Source organism: Tenrec ecaudatus, chromosome 2, assembly GCF_050624435.1.
Source record: "Tenrec ecaudatus isolate mTenEca1 chromosome 2, mTenEca1.hap1, whole genome shotgun sequence".
NCBI lineage: Eukaryota > Metazoa > Chordata > Mammalia > Afrosoricida > Tenrecidae > Tenrec > Tenrec ecaudatus.
The window spans coordinates 94,585,785-94,609,757 of NC_134531.1; the positions used below are offsets into that span (position 1 = coordinate 94,585,785).

General features: G+C 46.0%; 1 protein-coding gene across 4 annotated transcripts in view; it reads right to left on the bottom strand.

The window, feature by feature from the left end:
* MCTP1 (multiple C2 and transmembrane domain containing 1) overlaps nt 1-23,553 on the bottom strand; it is a 669,880-nt gene extending 646,327 nt beyond the window's left edge. For all 4 annotated transcript variants that reach the window (XM_075543074.1, XM_075543073.1, XM_075543072.1 and 1 more), the window contains exon 1: nt 22,852-23,553. In XM_075543074.1, coding sequence (XP_075399189.1) covers nt 22,852-23,553 — 702 coding nt within the window. The remainder of the gene's footprint in view (nt 1-22,851) is intronic.
* Between the last annotated feature and the right edge of the window lie 420 nt (nt 23,554-23,973).

A 23,973-nucleotide genomic window follows, 5' to 3' on the forward strand; every position in this document is an offset into this window, starting at 1 on the left:
CATTAGTCCATTATAGCAGGGAATGAGAGGCATCCTTTAGACTTGAGCATGGCTCTTGTTATTGGGAATCCCTGCTGACTTCCATCTCCTACCAAAGACAGCAGTCATGCTTGGGTGTCTAGGGCAACCCCTGCTTCCTGGCAACTCGTTGGCAGAGGAAGACACAGTCCAGATGGATTGGCCTCATTTGAAAAGGAGCTGGCACAATTGCTAACCACGCACAACTGCTGTGCCTACTCGAACCAACCGTCCTGAGGTGTCTTAGAATGGAGGGTGTTAACTTGTGCTGCCACTCCATGTTGGGTTGTTCTGATAGATTACAGTCTCAACAGGAAATTTTTACATCCCACCCCACCCCACCCCCGCCGCCTTCTCCTGCAATACCCTGTGACAATGGTGTTTTGCACGCTTGAACTTGAAGCCTGCCTCCTTTCTTGGGAACATTGCTAAAAATCAGTTTTGTGTGACTATTGACTGTACATGAATGTACAAAAATATAGAACCTCAACCAAGCCTCCTTGCCATGCTTCAGATCTGTTCCACAGGCCTGCCTAGGATCAGGCGAACAAACACACAGAAGGCCCGCTGTACACCTCAATCCAGAACCCCTTTCTAATGTGCAGCTTGCCCTCTCCACCCACCTGAACCTCAGGAAGAGTTGGAAATTCATTAAAAATACATGTTCTCCATAATGTGTAAGATATTACCTTTGGACCGCTGTGCTTTACCTAATTTTAATCACTGCTTAGGCTGCCTATGAGGATCCTGTCCCTGAGTGCTGTCCGGGGAAGATCCTTTAACTTCCAATCGAGCCCAGTAAAAGAGCCATGGGGAAAAGAAACAGCAGGGTTTTCTGGAGGGAAAACATTGTCGTTGACAAGGTACTTTTATTTCTTAAAGTTTTTTTAATACTCTATTTTTGTAGTTAAAACCACTCACTGCCTTTGAGTTGATTGCAACTCACAGTGGCCCTATAGAGTCTCCAAGACTGAAAATCATGACGGGAGAACGAGCCTCATTTCCTCATGAGAAAAGTGATAACTTTGAGGTAGGTGATTGATAAACTAAAACCTGAGCTCTTCAAAAAGTCAAACTCAATGCCCTCCAGTCAGTCCAGATGCATAGAAACCGCACAGTACAGACGAGAACTGACCCTGTGGTTTCTGAGCCCGTAACTCTTTATGGAAGTAGAAAGTTCACAAGGTCAGGCGTTTGAAACCACCAGTCACCCCGTAGGAGAGGGACGGGCCTTCTAATCCCGTAAAGAGGTAGCGTCTCCACAGTGAACACTCCCTGCAACACCGGTCTGATGTGCAGCCCGTGGGAACTCCATGAGTAGAAGCCAACTCGTTGGGAACTGACTATATATTTGGCGTAGAAGTATCTTGAACATTCAGTGGAATATTAATGTGATGCTCTTGAGACAATGAGTAGCACAAGACTAAGATTTAAATTTATTGCTATGACACATTAAAAAAGAAAACAGAAGTTGGACCAAATTTAGGAAATATCAGTTTATATGTTGCCATTTCCTTATTAAAGGAATATATCATCCAAACTTACATATTCACAAACTAATTAGATGTTCAAGAAAAACAAAATCTGTCTTCCTGTCCAAAGTACATAACAACTAAATTAATTGAAGAATATGTTGCTTTACTCTTTACCAGAGTTTAATGGTATGATTTGAAATCAAGATACAGAACTCACAAGAAGAATGTCTGAAAAAGATTCGCTTAGAGTCTCAGGCCTAAGCCTCCAATTAAAAAATGAACCTACTCCCACTCCTTGCATCTTCCTAGACAATTGTTTCCAAGTCATGACAGTACCTTTTTTTAGCTGTCCCTCCAAAACAATGCAAAGATACACAGGTCTATTAGCAAGCCTGGTATTTAAAGGAGAGTCAGGCCCCAACCACCACTCACTGGCGTGGGCACCAGTCACATACCCAGCACCAGGGCACTGGTATTGCTTCACTAACCAGTAGAGCAATGGATAACTTAGACATCATCACGCCTTTGGAGAATCAGACTTCTGTTAATAGCCAGGCTCCACCACTCACTAAGCATGGACAGAGCCAGACCTGCACACAGGTTACTTAGCCTCTCTGAGAATATCTCATATATAATAAGGAACTAATAAAATTGCTATGTGGTCTAAATGAGATAACAAATATAATTCATAATGTTTGTCTGAGATAATGAGTAGGAAAGTGTCTAGCAGACATGTCAGCTTTGGTTCTTTTCCCTAACCCCATACTCTCCCACAGTGGCAGAAACAAGAAGGGACCGTACAATACAGAAGCTTCTGCCAGGTTTCCATGGCCACAGTTTCACACAACCCTGGATCAGAATTATTGGTGGGATGGGGGAGAGAGGGCAATTCAGTGGCCAAAGAGATCCTTCAAAGGCTAAGAGGGGCAGTAAAATTCTGTTTACATAACATTTGCATTGTATTAGACATAAGTAATATGTTGTTGCCGAGTGAGGTTGAGTCCATTCCAATTCACAGCAACCCTGTGTATGACAGAATGAAACATTGTCAGGGCCTGTGCTGGCCTGAGGCAGCCTTTGTTTCAATCTATTGTGTTCGAGTCTTCCTCCTTTTCACTCCCCTTCTACTTTACAAAGCAGGACCAGGGACTGGTCTCTCCTGAAAAGTCTGAAAAATGTAAGACCCTGTGGAGCAGTCTAGCTGTACTTCTTCCCAGGCAGATTGGTCCATTCTTTAGGCAGTCCGCGGTCCTTTCAATACCCTTCACGAGCACCAAAATTCAAATGCAGCAACTCTTCTTCCGTCTTCCTTATTCAGTGTCTAACTTCACATGCATATGAGGTGACTGAAAATACTACGGCCAGGGTCAGGTGCACCGTAGTCCTTAAAGTAACATCCTTGCTTTTTAGCACTTTAAAGTGGTCTTGTGCAGCAGATGTCCCCAATGATGTGCAGTGTTCAGTCTCTTGACTGCTGCTTCCATGAGCATCAATCCATTGTGCATGCAAGCAAAATGAAATCCTTGGCAACTTCAATCTTTTATCCATTGATTATGATGCTACTTATAAGTTATCTAAAGATGAGTTAAACCAAACAGGGGATGTCTAGAAGTCACATGTAAGTATTATATCCTCTGATATAAAGGATTTGAGAATCTATTGATTTGAATATCCTTGGGGAGGTCCTCGAACCAATCACTCATGGATACTAAGGGACAAACCTATATCACAATGAGGTTCTTACAGTTTGTAGAATGTTCCTAATAATATCTACAACAAAAATGATAATGAGCAGCTAGCATACCTAGTGGGGACATTGTTGTTTCTAAATTTGTTGCTATCCGTGCATCCTTCTCTAGCAAACAAATAAAAAGGTCATATATTTTTCTAGCCAAGAAGGATCTGTGCTAAAGGACTGTTGTAGGTCTGCATCAACTTGATAGCAGCGAGTTGTGTTTCGTTTTGTGGGTTTTTTTAAGTAGTGAATAGTGGATCCAAGATTATGTCTCTTCCTTCCATTACACCAACCCCTTTTTCATTATTTACTTATGATGAGAAGCTTAGGAAGAAAAGGCCAGTGTGGAGAAGGGCCATGCTACCCAGGCAATGGGGCAGATTACTCTTTGAAGCTTCATGCCATTCTCCCATTAGAAGTTCAAGTTCTACGATCTGGGTTACTCAGGCAGCACTGCCTTCAGGGGGCCTGACTTTGCCTTAGGGCACCAACTCTGTCAACTGCAAGTGCTGAGTACAAAGCTTGGCTGGGACCTTGGGTAAGTCATTCAATCTCCTGTGGCTTAGTTTCCACATCTGGAAAACAAGGACCATCATCAACCCACTTCAGAAAGTGCTGTAGTAAATAAGTAAGTTCATGGATACAGACCCCGCATTAAACATGCTATGCCTGCCTAGCTGTCAATAGCATTATAACATGTGATTTTCAAATGGCACCCAGGCGAGAGGGCCCAGCCCTCAGGTTAGAGGTGAGTCGGCACAGTGGAACAAAGAAAACCACACTCAGGTGAGCTGGGGTATGACAATCAGGGCTTCAACCTTTCTTAACACACCTTTAGAAGATGGCCTATGCATTGTACTTTAACAACAAACACTGCAAAGGCAGGGAAGTTCGGGGACACCTACACCTGCAACAGACACCAGGGCAGCAGAGATTTCTGCCCAAGCACCTCACACACACTTAAGCAAAACTATTACACACTCCAGATACAATAAAAATTGGAACAGCTCCTTAAAATTCATGTTAGACTTACACTCATAGAAAAGGGAAAAAAAGATTTTAAAAGGTGAAATGCATGACTCAGTATATAACCCAAAGATATAATGAAGAGGATGAATAAAGTGGTCCAAGGAGGTTTCTTCAAATAGCGTCCCAGTAAGGGTATCCGCACGGCAACTGCAAAGACAATGCGTGCTCGTTGAGCAGCCAGCAGACAAGAAGGCTCTGCTGTCCCCAATCCATTAGCTCTTCATCCTCTTCTTTACCAACTCTTTCTTTCAGATGGTTCCCAAAACTGAGCTTCGTATAGTTATAGAAAGATAAGTCCTTATGAACCTGAAAGTCTTACCTTTCCTCTAATTAGAAAACATGAACTCTATCGGCAGAAGCTTGCCAAAATGTCTCCTCATTTGTTATTTATGAAGATCACTGTAGGAGGGAAAAACCAGGCCAGGCTTGCGAAGACTAACGATAGATATTCGTTATTGTGACATCTGGGTTTAAAAGGATTACGGGAATAATTCAATGAGCTCTCTTCCACGGTGGCGGTAAATAAGAGAAGAAAGATTGTTCTACTGAATAATGAGAAAGATCGTTCTACTGAGGAAATGGCTGTCCTTATACTGTAAGGCCCATTTGTAGAACACAACCCATGGGAGACCAGAAGTGTTCCTTGTTTTTAACTCTTATTTGCCTGAGCTGGTTGGTTATTAATCAGCTGCCACCTGAGCAGTAATTGTAGTGCGTGACTGCTAATCAAAAGGTCAGTAGTTAGCACCTACCAGATTCTCTGTGGGAGAAAGTTGTGTCCGTCTGCTTTGGCTTCTATTTGAAAAACTTTCTCACATTACCTTATTACTTTATTCATCCTCTTACATCTTTGAAAACCCTGTGGGGAAGTTCTTCTACTCTGTCTTAAAGGGTCACTATGAGTGGGAATCGACTGGACAACAGTAGCTAGCAACTTGGTCAACTTATGGCATTTGACCAGCCTGTGTGATTATGAGGTGTTGACAGGATCAGGGTCCAGGTATGAAAAGATCCAAAATGACCAATGATATCAATGCGAATGAGGTGGGGGGAGATGACATGAAGACCCAAAGCCCACCTGTAGACGATTGGACATCCCCCAACAGAAGGGTTATAAGGAAGGACTAATTCAACCAGGGTTCAGTACAGCACGGATGAAACACAGATCACTCCTCTAGTTCCTGAATGCTTCCTCCCTCCGCCCCCCACTATCATGACCCAGTTCTACTTTACAAATATGGCTAGATCATAGAAAACATATTGTTACATAGAAGCGCTCTTGACACGTGGAATTCAGGACAGATAAGCCCCTTAGGAACAGTAGTGGGAGTATCAATATCGTGAGGGTAGGGGGATGGCTGCATAGGGAGGAGGGGGAGAAAAGGGAAATCCATCACAAGGTTGGATATATACCCGACACCCCCACCCCTCCCCGCCACAAATGGACCAATAACAAAACTGTGAGTGAAGGGAGACAATGGACAATATAAGATACATAATAACAATGTATAATTGATCAAGGATTCACAAGGGTGGGAGGGTGAGGGAAGGAAGTGAAAAAAGAGGAGCTTATACCATGGTCTCAAATAGAAAATGTTTTTGGAAATGATGATGGCAACATATGTACAAATATGCTGGATACAATTGATGTGTAGAATGTTACAAAAACTGTAAGAACCCCCAATAAAATGATGTAAAAATTAATTAATTAATTAAAAGAAAGAACAATTTATGTCATTTGTCCATCTACTCTGGGGTCAGCAAGCTTTTGAGACACAAGAGCCAATCCCGTCCCTCACAACAATTTAAAACTTACTTGAGAGCCATAAATATAGTTTTGCAGACAACTGAAATCAGCATTATTTGAAAATAAAGCTATGATAGTTTTATTTCAATTTTGAATTTGACTTCAGAGCCACGTATACATAGGGAAAGAGCTTCACAAGGCTCAGGAGCCACAGATCTACACAGACTTGACAGTATGTAACACATCTGTAAGGAGGAAATATTGAATGTAGATTGAATGTGGAAGTGGGAGAATGCTGGGATCCTTCTGATGGAAAACATGCTATGTGTGAAAGATGTACATGCACAAATCATCCTGTTGGGGAGCGGGCTTACAGCATATGTCAAATCATTACAAAGTGCGCAAACACCATAGGACCTCCCAAGGAAACATTATAAAATCTTCTCATAAGATATATATACTTTTGCATTGAATTCCCTTTCTTCAGTCTGCTTGCCTGCTTTCCAAAGAAGAGAGAGCTGAGCAGCAGATAGCAGGAGAGCATCTGCAGAGAAGAGCTAAGACCCAATACCAATCTAGCCCCAAAGATCGGAGACAGAGTTCAGTGGATATGCACGGCAAGTCAAGTGTCGTGGTTCCTCATATTTCAGCACATGACGGGGAGAAGAGTTCCAGGCAGAGAAGGTGAAAATGTCAGATAGAGAGGATCAGGAAACATCTTCCCCTCCCGACAGTAAATGAGACACTTGGTGTTCCTTTCAAAGACCACAGGTGCACGTTATGGGGAGCTCCTCGGCACAGCACAGGTCTGCCCCACACCTTGGTTTCCCTACCTTACTCAACTGCTCCCCCAAGGCTGAGCTGGGTCAGCACAAAAGAGCGGATCTGAGCAAAGGAGCGTTGCCTCCAGAGCAAACCACACCCACTTGCCCGGAGTGCGAAAGAGAACAGACGGGCTGAGGGGCCATGTCAACATGGTCCGATAGTGCTTTTGTTATAGACTTCAAATTCTGGAGAGTTGAATTGGTAGGTATGCCTTTGTAATCAGGCAAGCCTACAATCACAGCTGCCCCCATCCATCCATCCCTGTGCCTGGCTTTAAAAGCAGAGGGTGCTCAAGGAGGGGAAGGCAGGTGAACTCCCTGCCAGGAGACTGCACAGCCCCGTGCTGACTCAAGGTGGCCCAGCTCTGAGGGCGCATGTACCCTGGCAACCACTCTGTGGTGACAAGGAAATTGTCTCCAAAATCTATTCTCATCTGAAAAGATATTTTGGAAAAACACTCCGCTTTCCAATTTGGTGCAGTGAAACCAAAACAAAGCAGAAACAACTCAAAGGCAATGATAGCAGCGCTGGATTTTTCTTGGGTCAGAGTTGTTGACATTTCAGCCAAGTGAAAGGGAAGTCAAGTGGGGCTTGAAGGGCCCGAATGAATAGAATTTCTGTCTTGAAAGAATATGTATCTTCCGTTTCCAGAGACTGGTCAGTTGCCAGCGGAGACCAAACTTGAGTCAGAGAGAGGACTCGTGTTTTAACATATTTTAAGCCCGAGCCCATTGCTGTAATTAAGAGGGAAGATTTCTAGCAGATCCCCTTCAATGTCAAACCCTTTCCTTACATATAACTCTCTCTCCAAATAGTTAGCCACTATGACTTAGAAAACAACCAACAACCCACGGCCATCAAGTCCCTTCCAAGTCCTAGCGAGCCTATAGGCAAGGGTCGACCTGCGTCTGCGGGTGTCGGAGACAGACTGTTCGCAGAGTTAGAAGTCTTATCTCTCTGCAGTGGAGGGGCTGGTGGTTTCAAGCCACTGACCTAGTGTTGAGCAGGCCGGCACATAAACATGCATCACCTGGGCGCCCTAAAAACTCAGATAACAGGGCTACCAGATGTACACAGGCTGATTTTACCTGATTGTTTGATCTAGCAACTATGTTTCCATTGAGCTTGATCTGTTAGCACTCATTGCTTTCTGTACTTAATGCTAGAGAGTAAAGAACTATTTTATTCCGAAAGAATCAAAAATAAATATAATAAATATGAACAATTATAATAGGTGAGAATCTGGCCCTCGGGCACCTGGCGCCCCTCAGCTAGTCTACATAACTACAAACTGAAAAGCCAGGTACCCCCTCCCAAAAAATAAAAAGAGAGAGACTTTTGAATAAAAGCATTTCTGAACAGAAGAAGGAAAAATCACAGACGGAAGCAGACAACAATGTGCTGTGATTGACTCCTTCCAATCCTTTGTCCCTGAAGTCCATTCAAATGTCCTCAAATCTTACTCCTCAGGTTCTCAAATCGTTCTCTATTTTCCATCCTTGAATTCAGGTGTCTACTCAACTCACCAAGACCACTGGGGCCTCCTCCTTGTCCCCTGTCTCTGCTGCCAGCTTCATCCTGCTAAGGCTCAGCTGGACCTCCATCCTTCCTCCGTTCAAATGTATGTAGGAGTCCCTACTGCAACCTGGAGAACATTGCTCTGCCCACAGCAGTCATTTGTATTTTCAACTCTGTTCCCACTCTGCCCCTTCCCTCCCCCTAGTTCTTGAAAACACCCCGCACTGGTTCAGCTCTGTGCCTACGGCAATCTTCCTCTCCCCGGCTCCCACTGTCCACATTGCAAACACACTTCAAATAAGGCAGAGGCCATCATGTGAGGACTCTATTAACTTGCCGCAACCAAGCATACCTGCACCCACGCCCACACCACCTCCTTCTGTTTGCAAGGCTACCGTCTGCTCCGTGTAAAATGCACACTGGATTGTGAAGGCCCATACTTTCCTTCAATACAAGAACATTTTTTTCTAACAAATTGGCATTCTGTGATGCTCACCTTCCCTCCTCCTCCACCCCACACATATGATTACTGAAGACAAAATGGGTGCATAAGCAGATGTGGTGAAGACAGAGAATGGTGCCCGGCTATTAAAAGATATAGTGTCTGGGGTCTTAAAGGCTTGAAGTTAAACAAGCGGCCATCCAACAGTGAAGCAACAGCCCACATGGAAGAAGCACACCAGCTGGTGCGATCGTGAGGTATCATCGAGCCTGGGTAACGGGCATCAGAAGATTCACAACAAACAAAAATGTATTGGTGAAAATGGGTGGGGAGGTGGGGAGAGCAGAGACCAAAAGCCCATCTGTAGACAATGAAACATCCCCCCACAGAGGGGTCGCAGGGAGGGGATGAGTCAGTCAGGGTGCAGTAGAACATCGATGGAGCACACAATATACCTCTGATCCATTGATGCCTCCTCACCCCCCACTATCATGACCCCAGTGCTGCTCCCCACTTGGGACTAGAGAGGAGCATATACATCAGTACAGGCAAGAGATAAAACTCACAACACATGGAACTCAGGCACAGGAATGGGAATAGCGATACCAAAAGGGGACGGGGAAAGGAGGGAGAGGTGGCGCAGGAGGGGGTTACAGATCGCAATGAAGGGCACAGAACCACACGCCCCCATTCAGGGGGAAGAACAACAGAAACCAGAGGGGAAGGGAGACAGTGGTCTGAATGAGATTTGAAAATAATTAACAATCTATAATCTCTCAAGGGGACATGAAGGTTTGGGGGGAGTGGGAAGGAGGGAGAGGGAAAAAAGGGAGGCTACTACAAATAATCCATGAAAAATTAATTAAGAGATGAGACATTTTCCATGTATTTCAAAAAAGTCCATGGAAAATTCTATGATCTTTTTAGTTCATTTTCCATACATTTGGGGGCGCTCTCATTTACATATATTTATTATATATAACATGTATGCACATATCTGGCACATACATAACTAAATATAATTTCAACATGCAATCAAGTAAATAATATAGTAATAAAATATTTGATAGTCTTTTCAAGCGAACGTCATTTTCAGTGCTTATTAGCGCCTGTGGCTAGTGGGTGCCATAAGGGACAGCTTATATCCAGATGCTTGCTGGTGGTTACAAAGCCAGCTCTCAGCAGCAGAGAGAGAAAGTAGTGTGGAGAAAGAAGAAAATAGATAGGATTAAGCAAAGGGGAAGTGCCGTTAAAGGGTAAGAAGTTAAATGGTAGGAAGGTTGAAAGGAAGTGGGAAGCGGGTAGGGACAGCCTCTAGATGCTCAGTGAAAAGATCAACTTCAGCCCAGTGCTTTGAGGAAGGCAAGCACTTCTCTATAAGCACGTTTAGTTCACTGGGTGTTGATGAAATGGCCTGAGAACAATAAGGGATCCAACAAGGTAACAACAGGGGATCCAAATTGGTGGTGAGGGGGGAGTGGCAGGCCTGGTAGGGAATGATCAAGGGTACAGTACGGTAATGTAATGAAGGGGTATAGCTGTAACCCAGGTGGGGATGGAGCATGATGGTGGGGCAGGAGGAAAGTCAAGGAAAATAGAGGAAAGAGCTAGGAGGCAAAGGGCATTTATAGAGGTCTCGACAAAGACATGTACATATGGAAATATATATATGAGGATGGGGAAATAGCTCTATGTGCCTATATTTATAGGTTTAGTGTTAAGGTGGCAGAAGGACCTTGGGCCTCTAGTCAAGCACTCCCTCAATGCATGAATACTTTCTTCTAAAGGAAATTTTTTTTTTAATTTTAATAAAAAGAAATGGCCTGAGGGCCACCTCTGACCTCATCTATCTAAAGGAAGAAAAATCCCACTCCACACAAGTCCAAGACTGATTTCCACAGGGCAGAAGTTGGATCTGCCTGCCCTCCATCCTTCCTTATGCTATTTTGACACCACTCATCCCTCCCACAGCTCCAGAAAGCTCCGCAGGGTTCAGTAAGTAACCCAATGAATACAGTGGGCACACAGAAATCACAGCTAATAGTCTGGATTATGGGAGTTTATTAGGGATGTTAACAGTCATCGTCAAAAAATACTTAGGACATAATCCTCTTGTCTGATACATCTCTTCCAGCCCTGCTGACAGGCATGTCTCTCTCTGGTCCTTAGCATCTCAGCCAAGTACACACCTTGGCTTCTGCCCCGCTTTGGCATGTATTCCACAGCTTCTCTGGTACTGGTCAATGTCCAAAGGGCATCTTGTTCTGCAAGCTAGCCTCCTGCCTGAACGCACTGGAGCCCCATTCATTCTGTGGGCTGGAAAGCTCACCACTCTTCCTCAGGGTCTCAAGATCTGTCACATGGTCTTGCAGCTGCAACTTCTGGTGCCTTTCCAGCTTCCATCACTTCAGGAAGGGACCTTGCATAGGTTCTGCTGGGGGCTCTTCTCTCTTAATGGTAACGGGGTCTCTGTCAGTGCCTCAGAGATGGCTCACTTTCATACAAAGCCGAATGGCAAGAATGATGAATTCTAGTTCAAGTGCTCTACACCATATTTGCAAAATTTCACCTACCTGAATGGAAATTTTCAAAGAGCAGCTCAAGAAGACAAAGTAAAATATTATAATGAAATGTATAAAAGCCTAGAGTTAGAAAACCAGCAAGAACAACACACACAGCGTATCTTAAATTGAGAGAACGCAAAAGCAAAACAGAACAAAACCAAAACCTCAGGCCTCTAGTTGCAATAGTGAAAGATTCTCTAGCAAAATATTATGACACAGGAAGCATCATACGAAAATAGAAAGAATACATAGTGTCCCTGTACCTCGACAGTCCACCATTTCGACAGGCTGTATATGAGCATGGTGCTGAAGGAAAATGTTCATGCTGCGCTGAAAGCATCAGCCCAAATACGAAACCTCTTCAGAATATTGAAAAGCAAAGATGTTACCGTGAGGACTACAGTGCACCAGAGCCAAGCCATGGTATTTTCATGTAAATGTGAAAGTAAGACACTGAAAATGAAAAATGACAAGGATAGATGCATATGAATTGTGGTGCTGGTTAAAAATAGTGAAAATATCATGGACTGCTCAAAGGATGAAGAGATAAATCTTGGAAGAAGTACGGCCCGTGTGCTCCTCAGAGGCAAGGCTACATCTTATTTGGGACATACTGTCAGAAGGAACCAGTCCCTGGATGAAGGACATCGTGCTTGGCAAAGCAGAGTGGCAACAACAATGAAGAGGACCACCTTCAGAAGATGGATGGGTGTGGTGTCTGCAACAAGGGGCTCAGGCAGGGGAACCATTGTGAGGCTGGTGCCTGCCCGGGCAGCGTGTCCTGCCACTGTGCTCAGGGTCTCTCTGGGTGAGAAGTGACTCGATGCCACATGACCACAAGGGCTGCTAACAGCACAGCACATCTGTCTGGGAGAAAATACAACCAGAGGGCTCCTTAGAAGCACGGATGGCGAGACTTCATCTTACAAACTCAGAACATGTTTTCAGTGATGGATTTAATATCTCCCTGTTCTACTCTACATTGTAGTCAGTTTTTCTTAACACAATTTTTGTCCTATCCAGCATCGTGCTTGGTAAAGTAGAATGGGGAGAAAAAGCGGAAGTCCCTGGGCAAGATGGATGGACACAATGGCTACAACAATGGACTCCAGCCGAGGAATGATTGTGAGGAAGCGCAGGACAGGGCAGTGTTTCCGCCTGTTGCTCACAAGGCTGGCATCAGTGAGGACCACTGACTTAGGCTCGTAGGGCATCCTGTCTGATGGTCAGGGTGGTCAGACAGCCTGGTAGAGAGCCTGACTGGTGCCATTGACCCATCCACCATTCTCTCTAGGTGTGGATCTGCAAGGTTAATGTGGCGGAGTGCACCGCACATCAGCCGGGGTCAGATTGCTAAGAGAGGAGGAAGGGATGTGGCCTGCTAAGGGGCTGCCATACTAAGCTGTGATGAGGTCCCAGGACAGGTAGACAGCCCTAGCAGAAGGATGAGGGATATTGATGTAAAGCCAGGAGGAGGAAGGGGAGGAAACATTTCTGGGAGGAGCACAAGTGCATGGCTGGTGGTAGGAAAAGTGGGAGGACTGTCCCCAGGTGGGAGGAAGAAGGATTAAAAATGCTTTGGGGGGACCTAGGTAGGGAGTGTCCCTTGTGCTATGCACCAAATGAACCACATTGACCTGAGCTTCTGGGTGCATCTTAGAGACCCAGGCAGGTGCCATGGAAGGCAGGGCCATCGAATCCCAGATCTTCAGGGCGCACAGCATGCTCCAGAGACTGCATCAGGGAGATCTGATGCAGAAACTCCACTGGGTGAACTGGACTCCCACTTGTTACCGGAGGACTTAAGTCAGAACATACATGACAGCTGTACCAAGATTGTTGAACTGTCAGTAGGTGGACAATAATGGTCTTGCTACATCAATGCCTTATATGCTGTATTAATATATGTATTATTCCAGAAAACCTTTAATGGACATTCTCAGTGAATACTGTTGTAAATTTTCCCTAACAACCAATTCCCATTATTTGTATGAATATCGTGAAGCCACAAAAGGATTGATTCTGTATGAGTGAATAATTCAGGTACTGCGATATGGAGTTAGCCTATATTGGTCGAATATCCCTCTCTCGACAGTGCTTTAAAACATTAGTACCTGTACGAGGGTACATGTTCCAATCTAGTTGGGTTTGTGAGGCAGAACTAGGGTCATGATAGTCGGGGTGGGGGTGTGGGGAAGCATTAAAGAACTAAAGGAATGACGTGCGCTTCATTGGTGCTGCACTGCACCCCGGCTGTCTCATCCCTTCCTTGTGACCCTTCTGGAGGGAATGTCCAATTGTCTACCAAAGGGCTTTAGACCTCACTCTGACCCCACTCGTTCACATCAATATGCTTTTCTGTTTGGGGTCTTCTGAGCTCTCGACACACAGTAACCAAGACAGATAAACCCCTCAGGAACAATAATGGGAGTAGAGATACCATGAGAGTAGGAGGAAGGTGAGGGGATAAAGGGGGGAAAAGGGGAACCAATCACAATGATAGATGTATACACCACCACCCCCTGACTCTGAGGGGAATGAACAACAGAAACATGGGAGAAATGAGACAGCGGATGGTGTAAGATGTGAAAATAATTTATAATTTATCAAGGGGTCACAAGGGTCGGTTGGGGGTCGGGAGGGAAAAAGAGGAGCTGATACCAAGGGTTCAAGTAGAAAGAAAATATTTCGAACATGATAATGGCAAGATATGCACAAATGTGCTTGATACAATTGATGTATGGATTGTTATAAGAGCTGTAAGAGCTCCCCCCAAAATAATTTATTTTTTCAAATATTAATACCAGGGTCTAATCAAAGACAATGTTAACAGAAGATCTTTATGCCCCAGGGTGATGATCAATAACTCTCTTCCATGAATTAACAAGGAGGTTTTTAAAGGGAGTCCAGGGCAGATTAAAAAATCATAGACCCAGGATTGGGTTAGGGGCTCGCACTAAATCCTCGCTCCAATTTAAGAACAATTAGTTCTTACATTATATCCCTGATTGGCACCTGCCCTCAGGAAGGGAACACAGAAGATATAGGTGCTCCATCAAAGTGTGGTAAAGAAATCAGATCGTGGCTGGCAATCAGATAGAATAGCATGGCGGGGAGGTGGGGGGTGGGGGTGGTGTTAAAAGCTTGTTTCCAAACAAGCAACCATCTAAGTGAGATGTCAGCTAAGTCCACATGGAGGAAGCACACCCCAACATCAGTGATTCAAGATTGTAAATCACAAAATCCAAAGCCAAAGGAGGGACTAGCATCAGAGTCTAAATTGTGAGAATCCAGTTTGCAGAAGGCTGTGGATGACAGTGGGGAGCCCAAGATGCATTGTGGGAGCTGCATAGGAAATAAACCTCTGGTGATTCCCCTCCACCCATAATTGGGGGGTGGGAGGAAAGTGGTCATCACATAGAGTGCATTGAAGAGATAACTATAGAAAATAAAAATGATAAACCTGATTTGAATGGTTAAAACCTTGTCAGTTGATCCCTCCTTGGATGAATGTTGGGCCTGAGATCAGATTTCAAGACTTGCACGCAGCTCAAGTCAGAGTCAGCACCAAGACATGTGTCCCTGATCCAGAGCCCTGGGCTGCAGTGATCTTCCCTCCAACCTCCACAGAAAAATACTCGACACAGCAAGCACAGTACAGTGACGATTCGCTAGGTGACACATAGTCCCTCAAACCCACAGGCAAGAGTCCCCACTGAGAAAAATGGCTCCACTAGATGGTAGAGGAAGGGGACGCTGGACACAACTGCCAGGCTGTGGAGGACTTGCCAACCAGAAAGCCTGCGCAGTGAGACACGGATGTAGGTGGCGATGCAGCTCTTCCAGAGGTCTTGCCTGTGAGCCACTCTAGTACATACATGCATCCCTTCATTCGTTCATCAGGCATTTATTAAGTAGTCTTCCCTCGAACTGTTTATAATGCTCATAAAAAGGTCGAGTAGACTAATGCTTGCCAAATTCTTTTCTGGCAGGCGCTGGCGAGACAAGCGAAGGTGCCTCCGGCTTAAGCAAACGGGGTCATCTCGTTCACACTGCAGCAGGTACGCTAACAAAACCCACGGGGTTGTGAGGGCGCAATTGCCCTACACCATTCAAAGATCTTTTTTGTTTTTCCAATCATGTGCTGTAACTTCCCAGGTTGCCTAGAGCCCAAGAGCATGGGATATCAGGCTCCAATAAGTCTTCACAGGAAAGTTGTTCTATAAGAAGCAGTATGGCAAACTGGTAATCTGACAATATTGAGAATACACTGTTTGGCGTTGCCTATCACCAGAATGGTTTTGAACTTCCAACCTCTCCGTTAGCAGCCCCACTCGTAATCATTATGCCACTAGGTCGCTTTTGAAACCACTTTCTCCTCGGGAGGAGGATAGGCTTTCTACTCCAGTAGAGAGTTACAGGCTCAGAAACTCACAAGGGCAGGTCTCCCCCATCCTGTGGGGTCATTAAGAGTCAGCATCAAATTGATGGCACCGAGTTTGGGTTTTGGTTTATACTCAGAACAATGTTAAAGCGAACTACTATGGAGAGGTTAGGGAATTGTGATGGTGCCGGAGGGTAGGGTGGAACGGAACACGATGTACTGCTAACCGCAGGGTCAGTAGTTTGCCTACACCAGCCACTCTGCAGAAGGACAAGGCACTATCTGCTCCCTGTAAGGGCCGCAGCCTCAGAAATCCTAGGGACCAGCCCTACTCTGCCCTATAGGACAGTGGACTCCATGGTGTTGGTATATTTTCAGCTGGGTTTATGGCCTAATCTGGTGAACAACACAACAAATATTTTCTAATGATAAGGGACTGGTACCCACTGTAGGAAAAAAACATATTGAAAAATATTTGAGTTGTTGGCGGAGCAATAATGCCTTTCCACGCCTACTTTTTTTTTCAGATGCATGTTAGAAAAAAGTTACAAGTGGTAAGGAAATCAAATGGGCATATAACACAAGGGAAACAGATATTAGGAACAGTCATAACACATCAAAATTCGCACAAAAGACAGTAAAAGAGAGGTGCCTCGCCTTTGATTCCATACTTAATGTACGGAAAGGTTTGAAGAGGTTGTCTAGTCCATTCTAACCGCATAGACTCTACAGGGCAGAGGAGACCTGGCCTGCAGGGTTTCAAAGTTGTCAGGAGAACACTACCAGTCAGTCAGTCAGTCAGTCAGTCAGTCAGTCAGTCAGTCAGTAACCATCCAGGTTAGCAGCTGACCACTTACCTGCCATGCCAACAGAGCTCCATCCAGAAAGGCAAACATATATCACAAAGGGAGTGTGGCTTAGGTAAATCAACTTTGGGGACAATATCTAGGAAAATATTTACTTCATCCACATTAGTCATACATACCACACAAAAAAAAAAACACAAAAGAAAAAGCCAACATTCAAATGGTGATCTTGGGTTATTGAATAGGGGGTTATTTAGGATTCCTGGGTTAGTGAGTCCCTGGGTGGCACCGCTTCCATTGTCAAGTGATGGAAAGGTTAGAGGTTCAAAGTCGCCCAGCAGTGCTAGCTAGCAAAGAAAAGCCTGGGACCATAAAAGCTCAGTGAGCAGCTCTACTCTGGAACTGCTCAGACCGACACGATGGCTATGGGTTTGGGTGCATTGCAACAGGGACATAGGTCATTTTCAGTAAGTTTACGAGGACACCCCTCTCACCCCCACCACCCAAAAAAGTTAAAGTGTTTGGGATTTCTGCTCATCTACAGGACTGCAAATAGTTAAAAAAAAGAATACTAGCTTTGGGATCGGCAGATGTTATCAGTGCGTACAAAATCATCTAAAACACACTCTACTCTTCTCTAATTTAGGTCTCAAAGGGACCCTTATGGCGTATTGGTTAGGCATTGGGCTTCTCACAGCAAGGTGAGCAGTTCAAAACCACCAGTAGCTCCTCTGAAGAGAGACAAGGCTTTCTACTCCTATTAAAAGTTAATCTCAGAAACTCACAGAGTTAAAATGAGTCAGAATACCCTCACTGGCAATGAAGTTTTTTAAAAAAAATTTAGTTTACCTTAGGACTAAACCACATCATATGTTCCCCAAGGTACCGAAGATCAAGTAAATTAGCCTCTAATTTTATGAAATTAGTAGGAACCCACGAGCAGAAAGGTGAGGCTCTGGGCTGCTGAAATGGTTTAGAGCCTCCGAAAGCCAGGGAGGCAGTTCTGCTCGGTCAGAGGGGCCACTGCGGTCAGAAGTGACGGCGTGGCAGTGAGTTTTAGGAAATCAACTCGTGGGGAAAGAGAAAGGTGAAGAACGTCTGTCTTATTTTTTGTTCTCCTTATCCAGTCTCCATGATAATGAACACACACTTATTTAAAGTAATATGATTGTGTCCATTACAGAGTGAGATTGTGACGTCACCAGTCCTGCTTTCGCTTTTCTTAGGCCATGGACCACACGTGCACGTGAGATAGCGGCATCTTCGATGGAGAGGTGTGCAAAGCTCCCTGCTCGCCCCACCGCCACCACCCACAATCATCTGCTTACTTGTCACGACGGCAGTGACACGCCTTGAATACAATGTTCCACAATAAGAACGACAGACCCAACCTCCTCTGCTAATGGTTTAAGTACTGCTATGTTTCAAGCCTGAAAACAAAATGGCAAATTCACTGCCACTGTGTTGAGTCCACTTGTATAAGACTCGTGCGTGGCTCTACTCCAAGGCGCCAGATGGAGATTAATGAAACCCGTCTATTCCATGCCCACCTGTCGTTCCGCTTATTCCCTTTCTTTGGGGCAAACTGACGATCCTGGTGTTTTTCAAGAACGTCATCACACATCACGCTTTACACTCAGCTCCAAATGCCCCTTTTCAGACTTTGGATTTGAAAGGTGTCCTTGATGAAGCTAGATTAGTCTGGAATTGCCAACATTGCTTTGAGTGACTTACTCTTGAGATTATTAAGCAGGGGTGGGGTTGGGTTGGGGGTGGGGGGAGGCTGTTAGAATTCCCTGGCGAGAAGTGGATAGTATTAGGTTTTTAAAACCATCATACATATTGTTGTTGTTGTTGTTAGGTGACATCAAGTGGCTTCAGCTTGACAACAACCCCATGTACACTGCCTGGCCCTGTGCCATCCACACAATTACTGTTATGTCAGCGCCGCCATCTTATCCCGGGTTTCCTCTTTTTCCCTGACCCCCCTTCCCAAGCATAAGGTCCTCTCTCAGGGACTGCTCTCTCCTGAAAGCATGGCCAAAGAATGTGAGACAAAATCTCACCATCCTGTCTCTGAAGGAACACGCTAGAGGTACTTCCTCCCAGATAGACTGGTTTTAGCCCCTAGCGGTCCCTGGTATTTCAGTATTCGCTGACAACGTGATCATTCGACGCACCAGCTTTAGTTTTCTGTTCATTGTTTGGCTTTCATATGCATGCAAAGCGATTGCAAAAGCCAAGGCTCCGGTCAGGCACCCTGTATTCTTCCAAGTGACATCCCATCTCTTCAACACTTTAAAGGAGTCTGTGCAGCATGGGATGCACTGTTTAGCGAATCTGTCAGTCTCTCATCCTGTGACGGCTTGCAAGGTGCTACGGTGCTGAAAGCTTGTCAGTAACACTTCAAACATCAACACCGGTCACCCATGGGGGACAGGTTTCAGGGAGCTCCACGAGTAAGAACAGACTATAAAGAAGGGATAGGCAATCGACTTTGTAGTGATTTTTCCATCGAAAACCTTATGGTTAGCATCAGACATCATCATATACATGAGGAATTTTATTTTTTAAATGTGTGCCTTTTCCCAATTTAAATTATGGTCTTGGAAGTAATATTTAAAACCTCTGAAGATAGCCAATATAAACCCAATCACATTGCTGAATATTTGGGGGAAATACAGATGCATTCCTTTAAAAGGTCCGGGAATAGATAACGTAAGGTGTTCTTGATAACGTAAGTTGTTCTTAATAATGTAAGTTGTTCTTTATAACATAAGTTGTTCCTTGTAATGTAAGTTGCTCTTTCGCTGTCATTGATTCGATTCTAAGCTATAGGAGGAAGGAAAGTCAGAGCGCTCCTAAGAGGCAAGGATGACAAAACTTCATTTTACCTACTTTGGACATCTTTCCAGGAGAGACCAGTCTCTGAAGAAGGGCATCATTCTTGGTAAAGTGGATGGGTAGGGTAAAGGAGGAAGGCCCTCAAGGAGATGGCTGGGCACAGGGGCTACAACAACGGGGCCTGGCAGAGTAACGGTTGTGAGGAAGGCATGGGACCGGGCAATGTCTGGTTCTGTGGAGCATAGGGCTGCTATGGGACAGAAGCAACTGGGTGGCACTGAACAACGACAAGTCTTTATGAGAGCAGAACCTCTCATCCCTCTCCTGTGGCGGGGCTGCTGGGTTTGAACTGCTGACCTGTGGTGAGCAAGCCAACATGTGACCCACTACGCCATCCAAGCTCCTTCTAGAGACTTAATCTTAGAAGATACTTTTTCTAACCTCTTGTCAGGACTTACAAGATGTATTGTATGAGTTTTACCTCAGGGAATGGATATTTCGCTTACCATGTTTCAAAACATTCCCATCATATGTTAAGTGATTTATCTGCTTTGTTGAAAAAATATCTTCCTCTTCTGTGATTAATTTTGACAAAATGCATTCAAAAGAGAAAACCCAATAAAATGTAACATTCAGAAACACTACATGCTTTTGTTAAAACATGCAGGAAAAAGGCAGTACAATCCTCCTTTTTATCTTAAAATATTGACTTCCTGATACATAGAAAATACAATTTTAGTAACTCATCAAGACAGAGTACACAGAATTGGCATTTTGTTACATGCACACAAATGGAGAAAGCCTCTTTCCCAACTGTTCTTCAGAAAATGAAATGCATCCGGTATGACAATATGGCCCGATGCGTGAACCAAAATCAGAGGGAAGAAAGGGAGGCCATTTTTCTTCTTATTATTATTTTCATAGCAGAATATTGATCATCTGCCCTAACAGGAAGTCACTCAAAAGCCTGTTTACGTGTGTGTTCACAGGTGCATCTGGCTACAGGAGACCCAGCACAAGAAGTCTGGCCGTGGCATGGACGGCAGTACCACGCTTCATTCGGTTGTCATCCTGCATCAGGAACTTCCAAACCGCAAAAGTGTTTTCCCCCTGCATTTTTAAACATTTCCTCCACCCTGTGTCAGAGAAGTGCACAGATGTTGTTGGGAGCCTCATGCTGGGCTGGGGGGGGGGGGAGGAAACTGTGTTGGAGAACATGTTGCTGCCAGGATCAAGCTGGGAAGGAGAGCACAATTGGGTAAATGCATCTTTTTTGCAGTGAGTTTTCCATCTGCCTTGGAAGAAACTGCTTTGACAGTGTGATCTGAGAACGCATGTCCGGCGTTCGCTCTCTTTCCTTGAATGCGCCTCCATCTATGCTTGTGAGCCTGCCCCGGCTACAAACTCCCTCCTCAAGCACTGGCATCTTCAGAAGGACAAGATTCCAGAGGTAAACCTAAGCACAGTCATGAACCCAAGATGAGCCCCTCCTCTAGGTCCTCCTCTCCTAATCAAACAGGTAAACTCAGCATCCTGGGATTTGAACACAGAACTATTGGAAGGACCAGAACTAACCAAACTCATTCCCATTGAGTATATTCTGATTTGTTGTTGTTATGCATGGGGCTGCTAATCACAAGGTAAGCAGTTCGAAACCACCAGCTACTCTGAGGGAGACTTTCTACTCCCGGATTTACCCTGTCCTATAAGGTTGCTATGATTTAAAGGACAGAAGCATCCTCTTTACATCAGCAAATATTTTGGGTATAAAAATGAGTAGTTACTAAAAATATTTGATAAAGATGAGCATACAGATTAATTTAGAGTCTCTATTTTTGTTATGAAAAGTATCTGGGTTCAGTGAACTTTTAAGTGAATGAGCACATTAGTGTTCACTGTAATATGGCACCTACCTTCCAGGATAATTCAATTATTATTTATTATTCTTTATTTTATAGTAAAAATTAAGAAACAGGAAAAATAAGGAGCCCCTGAAACCAAAGTCCTTATACATCTGAAAACACCAAAGCATACTCTCATACATAACATTCACTTATACTGAATTTAAAACATCCTTTCAAAATTAACTTTTAACTTTACTTTTAAAATCCTAAACAGGAATCTTATCCAATTCTGTTCTGAGATGCCCTGAAGGGAGATCTGTGGAGGCGATTGCCATACTATTGCTACCTCCTCTGCTGTGCAAGGAAGACTTTTTCTAAAGCTTTAGGTGTTTTACTCCAAGTATTTATTAAGCTATGAAAAAAATGCCCATACTCCAGTTTATCTGAAGCTGTACCAGTAAATCAACGAGTGTCCTAAAAGCACAACTTCAACGGAAAACCCATCTATTCTTGTATCTTTCCTTTCAAATCGCAGTCTATTGTGTTTTGTTCAGCTTGATTGTTAATCAAGTTGGAGTTTGAATGTGTGTGCCATTCATTCAGCATCATCACTCTCAGAAGAACTAGAGGGCTTAAGTAAGCTAAAGTGTTTCAGGGGAAAGACAGAAAGAAGAAATGCTCTTAAATTGTTGGTGGTGATGATTTTACTACTCTTTTTAATACGACCAGACTGTTGAATTGTATGATATATGAGTTATTTGCCAAAAAGACTGCTTTGAAAAAGAGTTGTTTTGAGTTCCTGGCAGAATGCAGCTTTTTAAATATTTTCAGGTATTAACATAAAGTGATCAACAAAGACTAAAAGCTAGACATTGTCTCTTCAAAACCAAGGGAGGGAAACACAGCCGCTCAGTGGACCGCCTTCCAGAGCCTACTAGTAAAATAGTACAGCATATTAAAACCTCCCTCGTGTCTAGATAGTATGCTGAATGAAATGCTATACTTTAAAAGTAACTGCTTCTGATGACTATTAAACTGAATCAGCCAATCGAACACTGACAGAATCACGCAGATCAAAGGCAGACACTCATTCTTCACTTGTTGGGCTGCCTGCAACTTGCAGAGGAAGTTTTTAGGAGGGGGTGGAAAAGCAAGCAAAGACCAGCTTTCAGGGCTCTCCCCAGTACAAGACCTCCCTTGGGACGACGTGGATCGTCCTTCCTGAAAACCACCTGCTTCAAACAGAGGCCCCTCCTCGCCTCCCGCCAAGGCCGCAAGTGTCAGGAATTGGCTTTTCCTTTGGACAAGGTGCAGTGGACAGCTCCTTCTAGGAGACCTCTGAAAAGTATCCAGGACATGTCTTAACTCCACTTCGTCATATTTTGGCTACTACTAATCCGGCCAGTTTTATTAGCCAGCCGGCTTCTAGGGACAGGTGTCCATTCGGTAGAAAGTAAAAAGTCAGGGCGCAATTCAAAACTCCGCCTGTGCTAAACTGGAGCAAGGCGAGTTCGTCCCTTAGCTTGCCCTATGTTAGGGAGTCGCCGGAGCCCCTCTGACCGCGGTGGCAGCGGCGACACCTGTAAGCTGGAGGCGTGGCCCCGCCCACCAGGCACTCACCTGGCTGCTGCCCAGCTCCTCGCCCTTCCCAGGGGAAGGAGGCTCGGCGGGGCTCCCTGCGGGCTCTGCAGGGGGAGGTGGCGGCTCCAGCAGCTGCTCCAAGCAGGCGGTGCCTGGCAGGGAAGAGCTCTTCTGGTGGCACAAGTGCGTCCCGGGTCCCCGACGCTCTGCATCCTCCTCTCCGGCGCGGTCCCCCCTGGGGGGCGGCTGGGGTGAGGAGGACAGGGAGGACGAGGCTGAGGACGAAGAGGGCGCCGAGTCCGGGGAACGCCCGCCGGGCGGCGTCAGTCCCGCTGCTCCCGAGGCGGCCGCGGGCCCCTTTCCCGCAGGGAGCAAGTGCTCCCGGATCCGGCGGCGCAGCGCGGACCCCGGCTCCGTTCGGGGGGCGCCGCCGCGCTCCAGGGGTGGCGGGGAGGAGCAGCACAGGTTGGGCTGGGACGACGAGAAGACGCGATCCAGGACTTGCTTCCGCTTCTTGAAGCCACTCCACCTGCTGCCCGCGCCGGCGTCCCGCCTGCCCCTTGGGGTCGGGGGAGAGGGCGACGGCGTGTGCGCAGTGCGGCTCTCGGCGCCCCCCGCACGCCCGCCGCTGCCGCCCTTGCTCTTGCCGACCCCCAGCTGCAGGTTCTTCCAGAGCCGGGCCTGGAAGGAGGACGCCGCCTCAGGCTCGGGCTCGCGGGCCGCGGCCGCCGGGGCCTCCATCCTCCACCCCCGGCTCCTCCTCTCCCCTCCTCCTCCTCCTCCGCCTCCTCCGGCTCCTCCGCCCTCTCCAGAGGCGCTTCCTCCCCGGGTCCCGCGGCGGCGGTGGTGGCGGCGGCGGCGGGCACAGCAGCAGAAGCCCGGAGCCCCGGGCGGCTTCAGGCCAGCGCGGGAGGCCGCCGCCGCCGCCCAGGCTCTACAGCCGCGGGGCTGGAACAGCACCTCTTCCGTCGGCACCTGTCGCCCGGGGCTGGCGAGGTCCCCCGACGTTGGCCGCCGCGCTGGCCAAGTTGCTGGCTCGGGGCTCGGCGGCTCCAGTCCCCTGGAAGCCCCCAGGCCGCACCCAGGCTCCCTCTGCTCGCCGGCTCCTGGCTCGGGAAGCGGGACGCGCCCCGGCGTGCGCGCCCAGTGGCGCCCGGGACC